This window comes from Poecilia reticulata, chromosome 3, assembly GCF_904066995.2.
Source record: "Poecilia reticulata chromosome 3, P_reticulata-male-v2, whole genome shotgun sequence".
In the NCBI taxonomy this organism is placed as follows: domain Eukaryota; kingdom Metazoa; phylum Chordata; class Actinopteri; order Cyprinodontiformes; family Poeciliidae; genus Poecilia; species Poecilia reticulata.
This window is the reverse complement of record NC_088832.1, coordinates 27,112,784-27,132,606: the sequence shown is the minus strand read 5'-3', so window position 1 is coordinate 27,132,606 and position 19,823 is coordinate 27,112,784. Positions and strand designations below refer to the sequence as shown.

General features: G+C 39.5%; 1 protein-coding gene across 2 annotated transcripts in view; it reads left to right on the top strand.

The window, feature by feature from the left end:
- Window positions 1-588: 588 nt before the first annotated feature.
- Window positions 589-19,823, top strand: part of garre1 (granule associated Rac and RHOG effector 1) — a 34,864-nt gene continuing 15,629 nt past the window's right edge. The window contains exons 1-3 of one of the 2 annotated variants that reach the window (XM_008405537.3): window positions 643-694; window positions 1,497-1,560; window positions 13,782-15,160. In XM_008405537.3, the coding sequence (XP_008403759.1) occupies window positions 14,672-15,160 (489 nt within the window). In that variant the 5' untranslated portion in view covers window positions 643-694; window positions 1,497-1,560; window positions 13,782-14,671. Of the gene's footprint in view, window positions 695-1,496; window positions 1,561-13,781; window positions 15,161-19,823 lie in introns of both variants that reach the window. The other variant, XM_008405536.2, reaches the window with a different exon arrangement.

Here is a 19,823-nt window from a genome sequence, read left to right as displayed (position 1 = left end):
GACTGCTCAGGCACAAAACACAGAGTGTGGTATCAATTTCTGAACAATAGAGGGCGACAAAAGTTCGACTCTTTTTTTGTGACCCTTTTTTTCTAGGTACATTTAAAATATATCTCATTGTAATATGAATGACTTAGGTGGTTGAAGCAAAGTTGCATATTAATAAAATCACATGAATGGCATATTTAAAAGCCTGTTCTGTAATAGAAATGCACAAACACAAGTAAATTCACATGAACACACCAAATCCTGTCTGAACAGTACTTGTAAATTTTAACCCCCCAAAATAGATAGATAGATAGATAGATAGATAGATAGATAGATAGATAGATAGATAGATAGATAGATAGATAGATAGATAGATAGATAGATAGATAGATAGATAGATAGATAGATAGATAGACAGACAGACAGACAGACAGACAGACAGACAGACAGACAGACAGACAATAATAGCCTACACTTATTCCTGTCAACTAGAATTAAGTAAGTTTGATTAAAAAAACAATAGATATAAGGTAATTAAACGCAAAAATACCTTACTAATTACTAACAGGAAACGCGGTTTATACGACATATATCGGTTTTATTTTTAAAAGCTCCACCGGAAGTGCTAATTCTTATTGACTCGCTCTTGACTGCGGTCACACACAGACAGGGAATTCGCTGTCAAGAGGGTGGATGCCAAGAGCTGGTGAGCTATGCTTTGATTAAGTTAACATTTTTGGTGTGTTTTATGGAGGCTGTTAGGTTTCATCACGATGAAAACGACAGACAATAAAGAAGTGCCCCCTGGCCGTCAGCATTTGCTTGTTTTTCTCTCTCGCAGCGCCTACATTCGTGTCGCAGAGGGTTAGCTGATTAGCTAACAGTTGCTGGCTAAGCTTCGTGGCTAGCCTGCTTAGTACCGATGCATTCCTGATGCGTCTATTATCGGACGCACCTCACTCACGCAAGCGTACTTGCGATTTTCGCTACCATCACAAACTTACATTTCCACGGGGAATCGGGAAATAATCTCCCGCATAATTTTGGACGTATTTTGAGTTTCTGTGAGTATCGACGATCATTTCTTAGTACCCACGACCCCAGCATGATGCCTGCTGATGAAGCGTCTCCGCGAAGGAGGAGCGGTTGGCGCTCTCGTTTATTTTTGTTGTCACTGGCACACACTGCCTCAGATTTCATCCACATCTTGATTACGTTTAGCCGAAGCAGAGCAGGAAATACGAGAGGATGTGTCCTCCTCAGCAAACGACCGAGACTTAGTCGTTGTGTCCGATAACGGACCTGGGCGATCTCGGTCCAAAGTTATGTGCCGCTGTCGGCAATGACCAGTCGAGGAAAAACCGAGATGTAGGTTAACGTTATTCAAACGGGTGACAAAGACTGGGCTTACGTCATGTCGCGGCACATTTTGTTGTCGTGCTGACAGTTTTAGTCGGCTGATGGTTATGGGGGAAACTGAATTCGGGTGATATTTTTTTTTCTATCAGATGGGGGTTGGAGGTTGTGTGTGTCCACCGGGAGAGTGTCAACGGACCCAGCCGTGGACGGACGGTGTGTGTAGGCCTCGGCGTTCCGCTGTCACTGCCTCTTCAAACGGTTGTCCCAATGATGCACTGATACCGCAGCAGCCTTCCCGGCGACACTGCATTTAGGGCGTTAAAATGCCTTATTAATAGCTGCGACATAGTGTTCCCATGACTGGTGCCATGTCATCCCAGGGAGTTTCGGTGAAACCGGCTTGGAGCGCTTGGGGGGATTCTTTCACACCGTCCTGCTAAATAGTGATCTTGTCGCAAAAGAAACGTTTTAGGACAACAAGTCCAACAAAATTGTTGGTCTTGTGTTGGCTGAAGATTTAGGATTAAGCCGTAGCATTAGGTGGTGTTGTCGCGGGAGTGCCCTCGCTGGTTTAAGTCACATGTAGAGAGCAGCAGTACCTTACAGGTGTTAAAATATGCGCTGATATCATAGATCGGTATCTGCACAACGCCTAGAGACTTCTTTGGCTGTTTTTCCACATATCCCTACTGCGAAGAATAATGCAGAGCATCTCTTAGAAATGTGCAAATAGTATTAGTTCTGCATTTGAAGCAATTGCATATGAAGTTCTTTGTGGAGTTGTAGAATCTATTTTGGTTTTTCTTCACACCATGTGGGGTGTGGTTCTTGTTGAAGTGGGATTATTAAAAAAAAAAAAAAATCCACCATTTGTTACAGACTATGCACGGGCCATTGTCAAAGTATTCCAAGGTTTCAAAACTTAAAATTTTCTGTGGAACATTTTCTATGGCATAATAAAGTGCATTTAATGAGATGCCAAACTGACAGTTTTTTCTTCATCTGTGTGGACTTTCTGATTAGTTGGCTGAAAAGAATGAGAAAGTTTGTCGTTTGGAAATATTTCCAATTGCAAAATAACACGGACCCCCACCCATCACTTCTTATTTTTAAGGTAAAAGCCTTGGTTAGTGGACTGATTAACCATTTGAAGGTTAGAGCTATTGTTTCAGTAACTTGTGATGCAGTCAATAGCAGTTGTAAGCTGGGTTCATGTGATCATTTTTAGTCAAATAATCTTCTCTGTATTGAAAAGGAATTCTGATTTGTGTGATTTTACTTTATATCTTATGTACTATTTAACTAACGGACGATTGCCGCCATCACCATTTTGTTTTTATAAAACAAATTTTCTTCGTACTTTTGGGTTTTTAGTAAGCATGATGTTTTCACTCTAGTTTTGTATTTGCACTTTAAACATCGCATAATAGTTTGTTTTTGGATAACAAAAAGTCCACCAACGTTGGACATGTATTGCTAGTATAGTCTCTTGATGTTAAAGTGTTAGTTTTTATACTCGTCGCCCTTTGAAGAGCAGAACTGAAAAAAATGTAATATTCTGAGCAATAAGCTTATTTATTTCAAAACTGCTAAATTCAGAAAGTATTTATTCGTTTTTATCCAACCTCTTGTATCAATCAAAAATAAATAAATGTCATTGACATCATTATCCTAAGCATAATAATAATGCTTGTTGTAGAAGGAATAATTGTCGCTTTTCTGCTTTAAATTGAAACATCTATGTCCAGTGACATTTTTTATTTTAAACATTTATATCAATACACAATTTTTTCTTTTTGAGGTAATTATAACACGAGAATCTTGTTTAAGCCAATACCTTAATCTACACCTAGGAACTTTCTTGTGATGATACTGATTGCAGATTTTTCCTTTTTAGTTGTTTTAAGGAAATGTTAGTTATTGCAAGCAGCTATGATTTTCTAACAGATATTGAAGAATTGATTTAGTAAACATTTTTATAATTGAAAGAATATGCATGGCAGGGTTTCCCCCAGAAAACTTGCTAAGCCCGGTGGTAAGGGCACTGAGGCGGTCCACTGGCGGTCCACCGTGTTTTTGTATTAAAAGATGTTAAGTAGACAATAAAAGTAAAAATATCACTGGGTAATTATATGTTATGGGAAAACATCGTCAGTGAACTGCTATATAAACCCACAACTAGTCTTAAAAACAACCAATCAAAAAATACAATTAAAATAAATATCAATTATGTCCACTTCTGTTAAATCCAAATTAAGTCAGCGGCTCCATCAGGCCCCCCAGAGCTTCAGGGGCCCCATAAATGCTAATATTTTAACAGACCACAGATATATAAATGTAGCATTTGTTTATTGAGATTATCATTGCTGCTAAATTTGACATTATGGCTTCAGCATATATAAATTAAAAGACTTTAAATTATTTAACATATATATGTAAGATTTTAAGGAGCTGGCAAGTTTACTTTGTAGAAGCTCAAAGAACAATATTCATAGTCAGATTGGTTTGTGCACAGCTACAATCTGATGCTGAGTTTAATCTTTGAGTTTCAGCTCCGTTTGTTCACAAATACTACTCCCCCTGTCCTAGACTTCACTAAATCTAACACAGAAGCTGTTAGAGGTGCTGATGTTTTTAGCAACAAAAGGTGCCCCTAAGTCATATTCTGCTCCAGGCCTCATGCAGCCTTGGACCGGCCCTGCATTATGAGTTAAACCCGCTGCACTGCACAGAGATGCGCAACAAATGAGAGATTTAATTCAATGCTGCTAATGTGGCTTTAGTAACTCTTTCATTTCATGTCTGTTGAGTTTTTAACAAGGGGACACAGAAACTATTTTGGTTGGTCGTTTCTGGACGAGTTTTTCAGATGTCCGGTGGCCGCGCACATGAACTGTCTGACTAAAAGGGCAAAACATTTGATACGGTTTGGTGCTTAGTGTAACCGGAAAAATAATACTAGTAATAATAATATAAAATCAGCGTGATGCGTGACTGCGAGGAGAGCGCGAAAGCTCCTCACCTGGTTAAACCTGCACGATGAGTGATTAGCACTGGGTCGTTAACCACTAACGCACCGACCAACCGCGAACACAGACCTAAACTTTACAGGGAAGACGGGGCTAAACGCTGGGCAGCGTGTTGAGATGTAAACGCCGCATAATGTTTTGTTCACAAATATCCATCATTCTCACCGTTCGCTCAAAGCACCTCTGAAAGCGCGACTACAAGTTATTCCTGCGGTTCACGTAGAGCTGCGCAACCAGAGCTAACGCGGTGGGTTTAAACTCTTACCTTAATCAATAACTCCTCATAACTAATTATAATTCCTCACAGGGGGTTGATGTAAATATCCATAGCGGTCAGCCTGTGTCCAGTTCGAGTGAAAGGAGGAGCGTGGGATCCGCGCTGAGGTTAACTTTAGACATCCAGCTGCTGCAGCGCGCGAGGCAACGCGCAGAGGCCCAGCGGTGTGATTGGTCCGGCTTTAAATGCGTAAACTATGAACATATCTTCTATACCCATATCTTTTAGGAATAAATCTGAAACGCTCGGAGCAACAGAAACACTTGCAATCCAGCTTTAAAAAAAGGCATTTTATTTTATTTTCCTAAAAAAAAATTTAACCTGAAAGGCTTAGCCTGGCGGTGGCGCTAGTAAAGCATGGCGGCCGCCAGGCCTATACACTGGGGGAAACCCTGGAGAGAATAACGGCATACAGAGAGGCCCTGGCAGGGATCTGATTCCTGGACTTTCTTGTTGTAAGGCGCCAGTGCTAACAACTGTGCCACCTTGCGGATACTCCAGCTTCCTCCCACTGTCAAAAAGTAAATGACTGTGAGGTTGCCTGGTCAGTCTAAGGCCTGTTATAGCGGTTCTACTTTTAGACTAAATTTAGTGTAATACTATATTAATCATAAGTCAGTTGTAGTTTTAATTGATGCCAAAAGGAAACACCTAGATTTGGCATGAAATAAAGCTGTTAAAGATGGAGGCATTTCCTTGTTTTTGTTGGGTTTGGCAAGCTGGTGCACCTCCATAAAAGCCGCGAGCGTACTGCTTGTGTTGACATCTGGCTCAGTTGTGTCGTCATGGAAGTACGTGGTTGGCTCTATAAAATTCCTGTCTCTGCTTAAGCTCAGTGTGTTTGGTGGCACAGTCATCTGAAAGGTTAGGCCCGTGTTAGCTGTTGGAGTGCTGCTCAGCCTCATGTTTTTCCACCAGCATGTGATACGACTGGAAGTGACACTTTTCCTCAGTCTTATATTCAATCCGGATGCATGTGTGAGGAAGTCAACATAGAGTCACAAGATTACTGTTTGTGCTTGCCTCGGGTGGAGTTCCAGGGATGCTTCCTTAAACAAAGGAGCTTTCTAGTGTTATTGTTGGTGCACGGTTTAAGATTATACAGGTGACTTCTGCAGTGGCGTCTCCTGTGGGAGATGGAGTGGGTCGGGGGGTAAATCAGGTCATGTTGGTATTTGGAATTCCTTGGCAGTACTGAATCAAGTGTTCCAGATTTGGTTTCCTAACTTTTGCCCATCTTTTTACCAACAGAAAAGGAATTCTTCCAGAAAACACTGTGTTAAAGGAAGCATTTTTTTTTTAAATTAAGATATCTTTCAAAGTGATGCTTACAATGTTCTGTCAAATTTGCTTTGAATGTACCTTTGGACAGCACATAAGTATTTTTTTTGTAAAAGCAGCACGATTGGCATTACGAAGCAGCTACCTTGGTTCACCTTCAATGCATCAATGTTTCATGTATTCTGTGCTTTGATGCTTGTTTTCAACACAACTATCTAACTTGAAAGACTGTTGGAAATTGTTGAAACTCGAGGCCTTCAGCTCTTGCATTCAGTGGCTCTCAAAAGTATTTGTGCTGCTTGGACTCGTTCACATTTTGTCACAAGCTTCAATGTATTTTATGGGGATCTACAAAGTAGAACATAGTTGCAAAGTGGAAGATACTTTACATCTCATGAAAAGTTAAATATTTATTTTATTCAGAAAATGAATGTTTTAGAGATTTCTTACACATTGAGCAAGATGTTTCAAACCTTTATCTAGTAATTTTGATGAGGATGGCTTGCAGAAAATGAAAATCCCAAATTCACTGCCTCAGAACATTTGAATATTGTGAAAAAGTTAAATACAGGAAACAGATGGTGTTACACCCTAATCAGGTAGCTAACTCCAAACATCTGCAAAGGTTTCCTGAGTCTCTAAATGGTCTCTCAGTCTGGGTCAGTAGGCTACACAACCATGGGGAAGACTGCTGATTTATCAAATGTCCAGAAAACGGTCACTGCCACCTTCCACAAGGAGGGTAAGCCACAAAAAGTCATTGTTAAAGAAGCTGGCCGTTCAAAGAACATAAAAAGTTGGTGGAAGAAAGTGTGGCAGGAATAGGAAAATTCAAGAATTTGGGAGAGCTTCTAAGGCGTGGACTGAGGTTGGAGTCTGTGCATCAAGAACCACAAAGAACAGACGAATCCCACACATTGGCTACTAAGGAAAGAAAATAATTGGACTATTGGTTAGTTAGATTATACAGGTAACTGTATAATCATAACTTTATTTTAGAATGAAAATAAAGTTATGAAGAAGTTTTGAGAAAATGAGCTTCCATGTTGCCTGTAGTTCAGGGTGAAATATGCACAGTCCGTGATGGTTTGGAGTGCCATGTCATCTGCTGCTGTTGATGACGTGAGGATGTGTTTTTCTTGAAGTCCACAATCACAGCAGCCATGTACCAGGAAATATTAGAGCACTTAATACTTCCTTCTGCTACAAGCTTTATGGATATGATTTCATTTTCTGGCAGGACTTTGCCCCTGCCCACACTGTCAAAGGTACCAAAAGCTGGCTCAGTGACCATGGTGTTGTTGACTGTGATTCATTGGACAGTGAACTGGCCTGATCTGTCAAGAGGAAGATGAGACACGAGAACCAACGATGCAGATGATCCGACGGTTGTTATCAAAGCAACCTGGGCTTCAATTACACCGAACCATAGACTGCTCGCCTCCATGTCACTCCGCATTGATACACTAATTTATGCAAAAGGAGTCTCAACCAAGTATTGAGTGCATAGAAATAAACATGCTATTCAGAAGCAGGAGGTCTGAAGTTTGACTGTGCCACTCTAGCATACAAATATGGTTTATTTTAAACCCTTCTATTGTAGCTTTGGCCGTATGTTTAGCACCTAAAGGGGCTTTAGTTTCACCTTAAACTGTAATTTGAAAGTTGGTATGGGGGTGAAGGTGTGTTCAGGGTGATGTGGAGTGCCCCACACATGGTTGGGATCATAAAAGCTGACATGTGGAGTGCATAACTGAAGGTTGTTAAACCTGAGCCATATCTCTCTGCAGACCCTCCAGAGTAACCATGGGCCTTTTGGCTGCAGCTTTGGTTAATGCTCTCTATACCGCTCTGCTCCTTCACATAACGAGCATTTTCCAAGGCATAAAGAAGACACTAGTCCACACAGTGAAGCAGCAAGAGGGTTTATAGATAAGGCGGTGGAGGGGGTGGGGGGGTGGGGTGGGGGGGGGTGAAGGCTTGTGGCCTGGGAAATCTCCCTCTCATCTCCTGGGAGACCGATTCAGTGTTAGCTTGTGGTCGGCTATTTGCCCCGCAGTCAAATGTTCTCTGAGAAATGCGTGACTGCTCGTGCATCGGAGATGACCGAATACTGCAGAACAAGAATCAGGGCTGCTCTCAGAGAATGTGATGCCTATCTTTTTTTAACCCGTGCAGTAAACACTGCAACGTTTATGCTTTTTCTTGAGCATATTTGAGTTCGGGCTCAGCAAAAGTCAATGGGGCTTATAAATTCCTTAGTCTTTAGTGACTCACTAGGCTTTTAAGAAAGTGTAAGAACACATCTGCGGTGTAGTTTTGTCCTGGTTTAAAATATAGCTCCCTGGTGGCTGGAATGCAACACCAATTGTAACTCCAGAATACAGCCTGCTCGATATAGGCTGAGAGAAGCATTTTCATCCCCATAGGCTACCACCAGACTTTCATGAATGGATCTGACGTCAGAGCCTTTCATCACAGCTCTCACTTGTTGAAATCCACTGGTTGAGCATACTAAGCACACTCTATTGTACACTGCTATTTAGAGAGGATATCAGAGATTATTCTGTTTGCTCACTGGTGAATGCTGAAAGACGTTTATGCTTTATTCAAATATGCAGGTTGGTTCAAATCTGACGAGACGTTATCAGGTGGCTTTCCTTTGTGCCCCTGTCAATTGTACTACATACTATTCCTTGCTAGTCTATTGTTATTTACCAAATCAAAGCTGAACATTTTCAACAGATAGTCTTTTGCAGCACTACAAACAGTTTCTCTCTTGATTTTATGTCTGTAGTTTGCCAAAAAAAAAAAAAAAGGTTGAGCTTCATTAAAAGCAAGTAGAACGGGTTTAGGATCAGAGAACTTCAAGAAATGTATTTTTAGTTCCAAACTGCAAGGCAAAAATCAGATAAAAGCAGAATTTGTTGTTTGAGTAAAACCAAATCTGGACAAGAAGCATCAAAACTAAAATCCAGAAAAAGCACAACGCTGACTACAAAAAAAAAATCTATTCTTGTTTAATATTTTATAGCAGCCAAGGCCTTTTCCTTCTTGTCTTCTCACAAAGTTGTGCAGCTGCATGTACAAGTCTGTTTTTTTTCAATTTGCTGGTATGAGGAGACTGGACCTGCCACAATACACTCCTTGTGTTTTGTGGGCAAGAAGGAGCCTGGCTCCACTCCTGTCACACAGTTGCTCATGGCACTTGTCCTGTCATTTGGACTGACCTCCTTGACCTGTCTGCTGATTGTCAGACTTTATTGTGACCTTTTTTGTGCTCCGAATTCCTTCAGTAAAGCTTCTCCTGCCAAATATCCCCATCTTTCCGCCTTTGCTTTCCAAACGTAGTTACTACATTGATGCATATTTGTTCTTTTTTTTTTTACTTTGAACTGAACCTTTTGCAGCATCTAAAAACAGTGCAGTGTGGATTCTAGGGCAGCTGTTTTGCCCGTGAAGGCCAAAATAGACTTCGTGAGAGAGCTAATGTTGGGCCTGTGGTTAAATCATCTGAGGGCTTGTGTTTGCCTCACAGTGGCAGATGGATAAGAAGCTGTCAGCATTTGTAACAGCTGCCCCATCTCCACCTATGAGGCCACCTTCTTGTGACTTAACAGCCGTACATAAGCTCAACTGCTTGGAGCTGAGGAGCATTTCTAGTCCTGGAAAAACTAGGTTAACAGGTGTCTGATGTCTTTAGGGGTCTCGATGAGTCATACCTGACAAGCAACTCTAAATAAGCAACCCTGCACCATTTAAAACCTCATTTAAAACAACAGGATATCAAAACGTACATTTCAACAAACAAGGGGTGCAGAAATGTGAGAATTATTGTGATACAATTTCACAGTGTTTTAATAATCTGACAGGCTGCAGCTGACAAATTGATCTTTTACAGAGGTGGATATGGACGTTACAATATTTAACATATTTGACTACTGTGCAGATTTAGACTCCTTGACTGTAGTTTTGTGCTGAGTTCTATCCATCATTATTGGAAACGATATTAGCGACTTCCGTCTTCATTAAATGGGAGAAAATTTTGACTCATCTTTAATATTAAGGACACAATGACTGATTGTTTTAGACGGACACTTCAGCCTGTTGCGATTAGTCAATTAAAATTAAAATGAGCTCAACTTCCAATGTGATTATTAATATCTTTGGAGATCAATTTTGTTTGCTGAGGCATTATAATCCATCTTACTTATGGTTTCGGTACTTCTAGGTATATTTGTTGTCATAACATGCCAAGAGATTCTGAAATCAGTGTCTCCGTTCTCAGCATACGTATTAAAAGAGATGATGTAGTACTCCATAATCTAGGGGAGTGTATTTTTATTGAATACAAGTGGTTTGAGAATGCATCCCTGAGGAACCCCTGATCATTGTTTGCCCCGATTTATAATAATCAGATAATACAAAGTAGTCCCAATCGATGAGGAGAAAATTTGCAAATCATCTCTTTTGAGTTAATTAGTGCACCTCTAATTTTATAAATTTTTGTCAGGCAGTCTTAGTTAGGACCAAGCCTTTCGGTGCTCTCAGACATTTTTGTAGCTTGTTGCTAGACTCGCACTACTTTAAGCAGACACCTATATGTTTAAGAAGGAGGAAATCATTCTTGGTACAGGGTTTACTACATACTTATATCCATATCTAGTGTCACTCTATGCTTGACGTTTTTGTTGGTGGCGACAGTGAGCTGGCTGAGGGAAACCTAACCCCCCTTCCTGTTGAAGTCAAGCAGCTGACATGTACGTCGGTGAGTGGGGGAAATAGTGCTAACATTAGCCCCAAGCAGCTCTAGTTCAAGGGGGGATGTTGAAGTGGGCTGGAAATGCTCCAGTGCATCCAAAGAGACGCTGCCATCACACGTGTTTGTTTGGGTGTGAGCTCTGCAACAGGAGGCTGGCAGACGACAGAGCGATTCTGAGAAGCCAAGAGGCTTCATTAATATTGATACCATGTCGTCTTGTTATGGGGTAACCTCTGCTAACGAGGTTTTGTATTAATGCCGGAAATGTAGACCACTGACACTCTCTAATAAGGTTACCTACAGGAAGTGTAGAGTTCTCTTCACAACAGAAATCTTGTTGTGTTCAAGCTTAATGGACTGTGACTTAGATTGTTAAAGCTTTGAACCATGTAATAAAACTGGGTGTGTATTATTATTTTTTAAAAGATTAGCTAACATTGTTACGTGAAGATTGTTTGCCACATGTTAGTGTTTTGAATCTTAGACAATGAAGGGGCTCCAACTCTGAACATTTCATGGTGATTTGTTCTCCCCTTTTGAACAAACACGTATCCCAGGGATACCTGCTTTTGATTAATCTTCATCAATAGCTCAGGTGACAGGTGCTTTAACAACCTTTCAAATTTATGAGTTGTTGTGGGGAATAGTTTTATTTATATTTCCTTACCAAGAGTGTTGCATGTTTTCTCTCTGTGTTGGCTTGAATTTCTTTTTATTTTTCCTTGTTGTAACATTCTCCTCTCATGGCGGAGGTGACACTGCTGTCGTCAAATCCATTTGTTAGATTAAATCAATCATATAAATGTACGTTAATGTTTGACAACAGGAATAACTTATCTTTTATTTATTATTTGCTTGATATTATTTTTTATCTGGGGAATGTGCTCTGGTTTACTGTTTACCTTGCGAAGGCTAATATCATATTAACTATGTCAACCAGCAGGCATTGAGGGGCACCTTGCAGATTCTGACTGTGCCTGTAATCCTAGGGATTAAGAGGCCTGCACTCTTGCACCAGATAACTGCCCTGAGTCTCAGAAAAAAAACTTCTTAGTAATTGCACCTAAATTGCTAATCCTTTTAGTTAAATTGCCAACCACCTTAATAATTGTTCATTATTTTTTGCCAATGTCCTGGCAGGAAAATAAAAATCCAGATTTTGCAGCTACTGCAATCAGTTTTAAGTCTTTATTATGTGGATATGTTGGTTTTAATTATGTGACTGTTTTAAATCTTTTAGCTGCTTGTTTGTTATACCTAAAGTACCTTTCAGCTTTTTGAATGATATGTAGAAATCTGGCGGTAATATTCTCAGTTTTTTAAAAATGGTCAGAATTTTCTTCTGTTTGACACCGTGGTATGCCTTTACAGTATTATCCATCACACACTTCTGTCCTTGTTTGGATCATCAGTTTAAAGATGTCTGGTTTTAATAAATAATTTTAAGATGTAATGAAAAGGATATAGCTGTAGCACAGCTGCAATATAGTTAGGTTGGGAAAGGTCTTCTGAATACATGATAAAACATCTTGTGTTGACTGAAATGTAACCTGAAGCATTGCATTCATTTGATATCTGATCCACGTTTTGTCAAAATATATAAAGGCACTAATGTGGTCTGTTGGACCAGCACATCCTGTGTATTTGGATAATGAATCACAGGCAGACCAAAACAACAATAATGCTGCTCACATCAGGGCTAACTGTGTCTGTAACTGAGGTATCCTGAAAGGAACTTTTAAAAATAATAATTAGGATGCAAAGCAACACTTACGCAGTGTTACAGTAGAAAACATGTTGCCCCATCCATTCAAAAGGTCAGTGGTTTCCCTCTGTGCTGGTACCAGACAGATAAGGGTGGCCTGATTTTTTTTTTTTGTTGCTTGCCATAGCCCCTGTTTGTAAAAGGAAGTGAGGTTTAGAGGTCAGGAGCATTCTGGTGGAGATGTGTAATGGAAGCTGTTGCACATGTGGGACGACCACACAGCTGCTTAGCTCACAGTAACGGCACATTGGATGGTGTTATCAAATTGGGGTGGTGTTCTTTTTCCGCAAGTTGCTTTTTCTAACTTGTAACCAAACATGGGAGCTCCAAGCACGGCGTCTGAAGATAACGGTCTGTTTTCCACTGAGTGATAACCCTGGTGTTCGGTGACTGGATGGTTTGCAGTTCCGCTAATATTCTATATTTTATAGAATATTAACCAATAACTCAGTATTTTTTACTGTGTAGTATGACTAAGAGTGAAAGTAGTATATTTCTAATCAAGTGAAGAGGCCAGAGTGAGATGGATGAGTGAGAATGGGAGTATTGTGACTCCCACCAAGTAAAACTCAAAGACCCCACAGTGATTTCCAACAATGGTGTCTTGCAGGAATGTCTCTGCAGCTGCTTTCTGCTAAATCAGACACTGCTTGAAAGTTTTTTGTTGTTTTTTCTTGCAGAGATGTAAAAAGATGTTAGTAATCGTCTGGAAATGCACATTAAAACCACAGCTGTAATAAGATATTACTGCAGATCTCAGAGAATTAGGACTTAAGCCATTCTGCCGTATACCTCCTTGTTTAATAAAGCAAAACTATAGACTTTACATCATATTGCAGTAGATTAGAATTATTTGTTGTGGTTCTGTAGGAAGTTGTTGAATTGTGAATTTAGATATAAAATGTTGAATGATTGGTGGCCAACAATGTGATGAAATATGAGAAGTGTGTTTTGTCTTACAGCAAAAAAAGGGAACAAAACTCTTGCAAAACAGATGAAAATGGATGACTGTATTGTTAAGATTCTCTTGTGAAATAAAGTTTCCATCCACGTCAGCCTTTTATCTCGGTTCTGTTTTTCTAAAAATATTTTTTCTTACAGGCTGTCCATAAATTGGTTTCAAAGCTACTTATTTACAAGTGTGTTTGCTGGCTCATTATTGTGATTACATAATTAATATTTCTTATTACTTTGAAAGTGACCTTTCGAATCTATGAGGTTTTTTTAATGCACCAGTGAAGCAGATGAGATGAAGCTCATCCTTCCTCTCTGACTTGATGCTAACCCTATCTTCTGTTGCTCTGCCTCTTCCTCCCTCAGGAGATGACCTAGAGGCCTTACAGATACATTTGTGCTTTCGTCGCTCTAATCTGCATCCGCAGAAAACGGCAAGATCTGGAAGCACACTTGTTTCCTCCGTGGGTAATATCTACCTCAGCCAGCAGACGGGGAATACACCGGGACGCTGCTGGGAGACTTCAGACAGGCAGACAGAGCCAACAGCTGGCCGCGCGCTCACTGCCTGCAGCGTCCTGCTTTGTGAAAAGGATTTGAGACGGACTGGATCTGTCTGCCTTTTTGCTTCCCACTGAAAACAAAACAGTCGCATCTTCTGACTCCAGAATTTATTCGCTTTTTTAAGAATTGTCATTTTCCCCTTTGTGCTGTTGACCAGTGTGTCTTTTTCCATGGATGCATTTTTTTTTTTGCTTTTGGCTTTTAAACGAGTTTTCTACTTTTACTAGTGTAAAGCTGGTATAAGATTATATATGTAAATACATATGTGAATGTTGTATACTGTCTTAGAAATATTTTTCCCATTCTGAAGGAAAGTTAATGCACTTTAAAACTTTGCTGTGATACTTTTCCTTCTCTATTATGATAGTTTTTTTTGAAGCTGGAAACCGAGAGGCTGGGGTGTGTCTTGTTCTCTAAGCCAGGCATGAAGAATCTGCAGCAGGGCTGCATGTAAACATTTTACTCAGCCTGTCGGCTTTCAATCACACTTTTTTTAAATTTTTTTTTTATTGCCACTTCACAAGGCACACTAAGATGAACCTCTGGCAGGTGGAATCCTTGAGCTGTCTCTCGACTTAACTTGACCAGTTGAAGGACTCTCGGACTGAGTGTTTTTGTGAGACCGGCCCAGACTGCTTTCTGTGGGAAACAGACGACGAAAGACAGGAGCTTCCGGTGCTGTTGCACCACCTATGTATTGTTGTAGTGCACAGGAAAGTAAAATGGACTACAAGCGTCGCTTTTTGCTTGGCGGGTCCAAGCAGAAAGTGCAGCAGCACCAGCAGTACCAGATGCCTGAGCTGAGCCGGACCCTGAGCGCCTCTCTGACTTCTTCACCCATGGGCACTGGGGTGGGCATTCCTGGCAGCTGCCACCCACCTGGCTCTGGCACCACGACCGCTGTTGCCGACATCCAGCAAGGCATCTCCAAATATCTGGATGCTCTCAACGTGTTCTGCAGGGCCAGCGCCTTCCTTACAGACCTGTTCAGCAGCGTGTTCAGGAACTCTCACTATTCCAAAGCAGCTATGCAACTGAAGGACGTGCAGGAACACGTCATGGAGGCGGCCAGCAGGCTGACTGCAGCAATAAAGCCTGAGATTGCCAAGATGCTGATGGAGCTGAGTGTCGGGGCCGCTAACTTTAAAGACCAGAATGACTTCAGCCTGCAGGATGTTGAGGTACGTGGTAATGGAGAATCAGAGCTTCCACACAACATTTTGTTCCATATTTTTAATTTTATTTATTGATTTAAATGAGAGTGCAAATAAATGAACATAGTAAAATCCTTTAAACCTGTCAGACAAGTGGCTAGCATTACATTAAAAAATTAATAAAACACATTAAACCCAGAGAGACTGAAGACAACAATGCCTAACAACACAGTAGTGTTAAATACACAAAGGTTTAATGTTCAGATAAAATGTTTCTTTGTATATCATTTATAATGAGCCTTTAAAGATAGAATATGAACTCCCTTAAAGTTGCATTGCCAGTCCTCTGTTATAAAAATAAACTCTAAAATGGGTGGAGTAAGACCTTGTAAAACTTATTTATATAGCAAAAATTTAAAATGAGTGAAATTCTTACAACACCAACTGAGGTTTTCCAAAATGTTCAAAAGGTGCCATGACAGACTTTTAATTAACAGCTTTTAAAGTTTTCTTGAACGGATATTATTTTATGATTAAATCGATTTCAGAATGACCAACCAGTTATGCAATAATCAACATGTGGAAAAGTATAGAATGAAGATGCAACGCATCAGCATTACAATCTTACTGGGTCTAGAATAGAGGATGAAAAAGTTTGGCAGTCTGGAGCAACATTATGGTAAGAAAAGTGTCAGGAAAATTAATCAGTTGATATAATCATCACAATTAAACAATGCTGCCACAATAACATATTCCTGATTATAATACAGCAAAAGTATTAAGTAAAAGACCATCCTGTATATGACTTAGAGTCTATGTAACAATCAAAGATGTGTCTTGGACATTTTTTGTTATAAAAATCATTTTTTGGACACATCTGCAAATATTTGACAAATGCTTACTATAAAAATGTGAACATAGCTGTTTCAAGGACGGAATCTTGTGGGACCCAATCAACGAAGGAATACATGATTTCACCGTAACAAATGAATTTCTTTCTTTTTGTCAAATAAAATTCAATCCGAAGAATAGAATAGCTTGTTCAGAAAGTATGAAATGTAGGATTAGATGAGAGAACATAGGGATTATCTCTATCGCTTCATGTTTCCCAAACAATTATGCCAATTTGTGACTATTTGGAAACAGAAAAAAAAACGGATCAGATTAGCACCACATACATGATGTAACTCATTTATTTTTTATCTTCTAGATGTGGTGCAAAGATGCTTAGCCGCCCACTGTCATAAGGCTGGCTCTATGAATCAGTGTTTCCTGACTCAAACCGGGTTCTCACGCCCAGTGTCAATATCTCTGAGGGTGAGGTGTGAAAAACAAGAGGGATGTGAGAACAGAAGCCACGTTTTGCCAACCTAAAGACTGCACCATATTTCTGCAGTCTTGTGTTTGATGATTTGCAGACTGTGAAATATTGCATGAGTGCATGAGGGTTACTCAACAGGAGAATAAATAACTTGCTATAACTATTTTAGTTAAAATTCAAAAACAGAGGTTCGAATGTAATGCACATGTTTTTTTTAGTTGTTTTTTTTTTACAATTTCTAACAGTATCTGTAAAAGATTGATCCAAGTATAGATATATTTTTTACATTTCACTCTCTTAAGCGGGGGCTGCTCTCATATCAGGAGGAAATTCTCCTGAAATCCCCTGCTTGCTCTTTTGTTGTAGATCTCGGTTATGTTCAACCCACTTTAAGCTCAGGTCACTGGGTTCATGAAGTCAGGTTGGACAACTTATGTTGACACTGTCAAGCCTTGAGCGTGGGGTCATTATAGTTTACAACATCAGTCTTAGAGGGGCCCCAGCAAAACATCTGGACTAAATAATTGAAAAGCTTAAAGCATTTACCAAGTTGCTTATTCTTCAAGAAGTCAAATTTGAAGTTCATGTCTTGCTAGTAATCTTTTTTTGTGACATGGTTTAAAAAGTATTTTAAGTAGAGCCTGTTTAGTAAAGTCTGTCTATTTTTATGTGGGCACCACACCCAGACTGTCTGTTGGTTTGTCCTATGCTTAATGGAGATTTTAAGGCATGCTGGTGATCTGTGAGTCTCAGTCCTTCAGATTAAACTGTTGTGATGGAAAAACTTAAGGGAATTCGCAGGGTGACCCAAGTCCGGAAGCCAGGAGGGATTTTATTTTAAACTAAGACACCACTAAAAACAAGGAACATTTTCCAAAAACCAAAATAGAATTCAATCTGAAGAATTTAGTTCATTGGATTGATGTATCTTAAGCTAAGGTACCTAAATCTGGGCCGACTAACTTTACTTTCTAATTAATACTCACAAAACACCTGACTGTATTTAATTCCAACCTTTAACACTTTTATCTTGCATCAATGTTTGAAAGTGCCACAATCCAACCAGTAAATCATTTGTCAAATTATTGTATAGACCCGTTCAATAAATTTGGTTATTATACAGAAGTTCACTTATTTCAGTAACTCATTTCAGTGAGATAAATAGATTGACACAAACTGATGTTTTAAAGCCTTAAAAACCTTACTTATTTCTGTAGTGTGATGTCATATTTCATGTGCTAAAGTCAACCTTGAAATAATTTGACATGTCACGATAGCTTGTGTTAAATAGAATCACATTTGATTGGTGAATTTGCACAGCAATTTGCAATCACCTGCTCTCAGTATTAGCCACACCCACTAACTTTGATGAACACCCTGAAATGTTTAAATAAGTATTGAAATTATTATATTTTTAGCACACTGTTCAAATTTGAACTGATTTCCACCTTATATGAATACATTGAAGTATTCATCATATTTATTTCAAAGGGTATTTAAGTTATCACATAACTATTTAAGGATTTCTGTTTTAAATTGTGGTGCTTTTGGCTCTCTGTGCAGCTACTGGCTGAGCCAAGGCTGTAGGTCTGTAGTAATATTTCTCCATCTAGTCTGCAGAAGCCACAAAATGAGAACGGCACTAAGTCTGCATTGCTAAAAAAATAAATAATGCAGAACAAAATTATGAGGGATGTGTTGTAATTGTCTCCTTCATGATGAAGGATCTTTAAACAAAACTATGACTTAGCAGCCAACGGGTGTGCAGCAGCAGCCAACACCGGTGAGGGACTGCAGAACTTCTGTGGATGTGGCTGAGCCCAAAACAGGAAACACTTCTGCACCGCAGTCAGTTAATCTGACTCTCTGTGGTCGTGAATATGCACAGATAAATATTAGAGGAAGGCCAAGTCTGTGAAAGTTTAGACCGCATGACTTGGAACTTGCACTTGGTGTCTGGACCATGGCATTAAAGGCACATTTGTTTCAGCACAGATGGATGGTTCTGCTATTAGTTATAAAAACCTTTGTGGAGACCACTCTGTACATACAATAATATTATGCTAGTAAATGTAAACTTATTTTAAACATGTAAACAAGAACAGTGGATGGAAAGGCAGTTGGCATTTTTGGTATAGCTCCAAAGAAAGAAGCTTGTCACAATGAATATTACTGAACTCTGTGGTTTAGTGATGAGTCATTTTTAACCAACAGTCACCGTTCAGTCTTTTGTCCAGTTTTTTGTTTTATAAAAACACATGTATGTTGAATAAAGTAGTTTACACATCATGTGCTACTAACTCAATGCAGGGTATAATGCAAGTTTGTGCGTTGCTCGTTTATGGAATGTGGTCTGGTAGCTGGACAGACTGTGAGGTCGTCTAAACGAACCAAATAGATTGTTGAGTTTGGGGAGTTGTGGTATGTGAAGCTTTTCCCTCTTTCTTTCCTTCTTTTGCTCATGTCTCCTTTCTTTCTTCTCTTTTCTTGCCTCCTTCTATTCCATAAAAAGAATGTGGTTCTCTGGCAGCTTGGAGGGACACTGCTGCCAAATATGCATGAAAAGGTCCTTCTTTTTAGGGTCTGTTTGAGAAACTTGTAAGTTTAAAGCACAGAAATAAAACCAAAGGCAGACGCAACCAGAGAGGCATTATGACATCTACAAAACATTCACTCATCCCCATGGGCAGGCATATTAGTCTACAGCTTCTGACATCTTTTTTCACAATGTTACTGCCTTCACCATAACGCGGTGTTCTTAATTTTAAAGATCAAACCTGTTTATAGAGAGGGACCCAGCAGGGTGTAATTTCCATTGACTAATACTGAAACATTTACTGAGGAACACATTCATAAATAAGTTGCTGCGTGCAACATTTTATAAACTGAAACAGGCCTTTAAATAAGTGCAAACATACTTGGTACACAGATTGGTGCCGTAGCATTTCTGAGCTTACTTGTTTACCCCAGTGTAAACCAGGAAAAATAGAAGATTTTCCTTCTTTCTTCAGATTAAGTGGAAACTATTGGTCTTGCATTGCCTTTTTTTCATTAAAATACCAATGAATAGATTGGGAAGTTGAGTTTTTCAAAATTCTACAGTCATGGAGCTGCTGTTGCTGACTGCTTGTTCATTTAGAGCACAGTAAAAAAAAAAATCTAACTTATGCTGTACTCTAAAGCCATTGTAACTTTCCTGTCAGATAGAAGCTATGTGACATGAAAACCTGGATGACTTGATATCAAAAACCAGATGGAGGCTCTTTGAACAACCTTTAGGTACTCCAAGGATCTTTTATGTAGGCACATAAATGACGAATCTGCCTAATGAAGTCTTGATGAAATCTGCACATGTATAATAACTTTCTG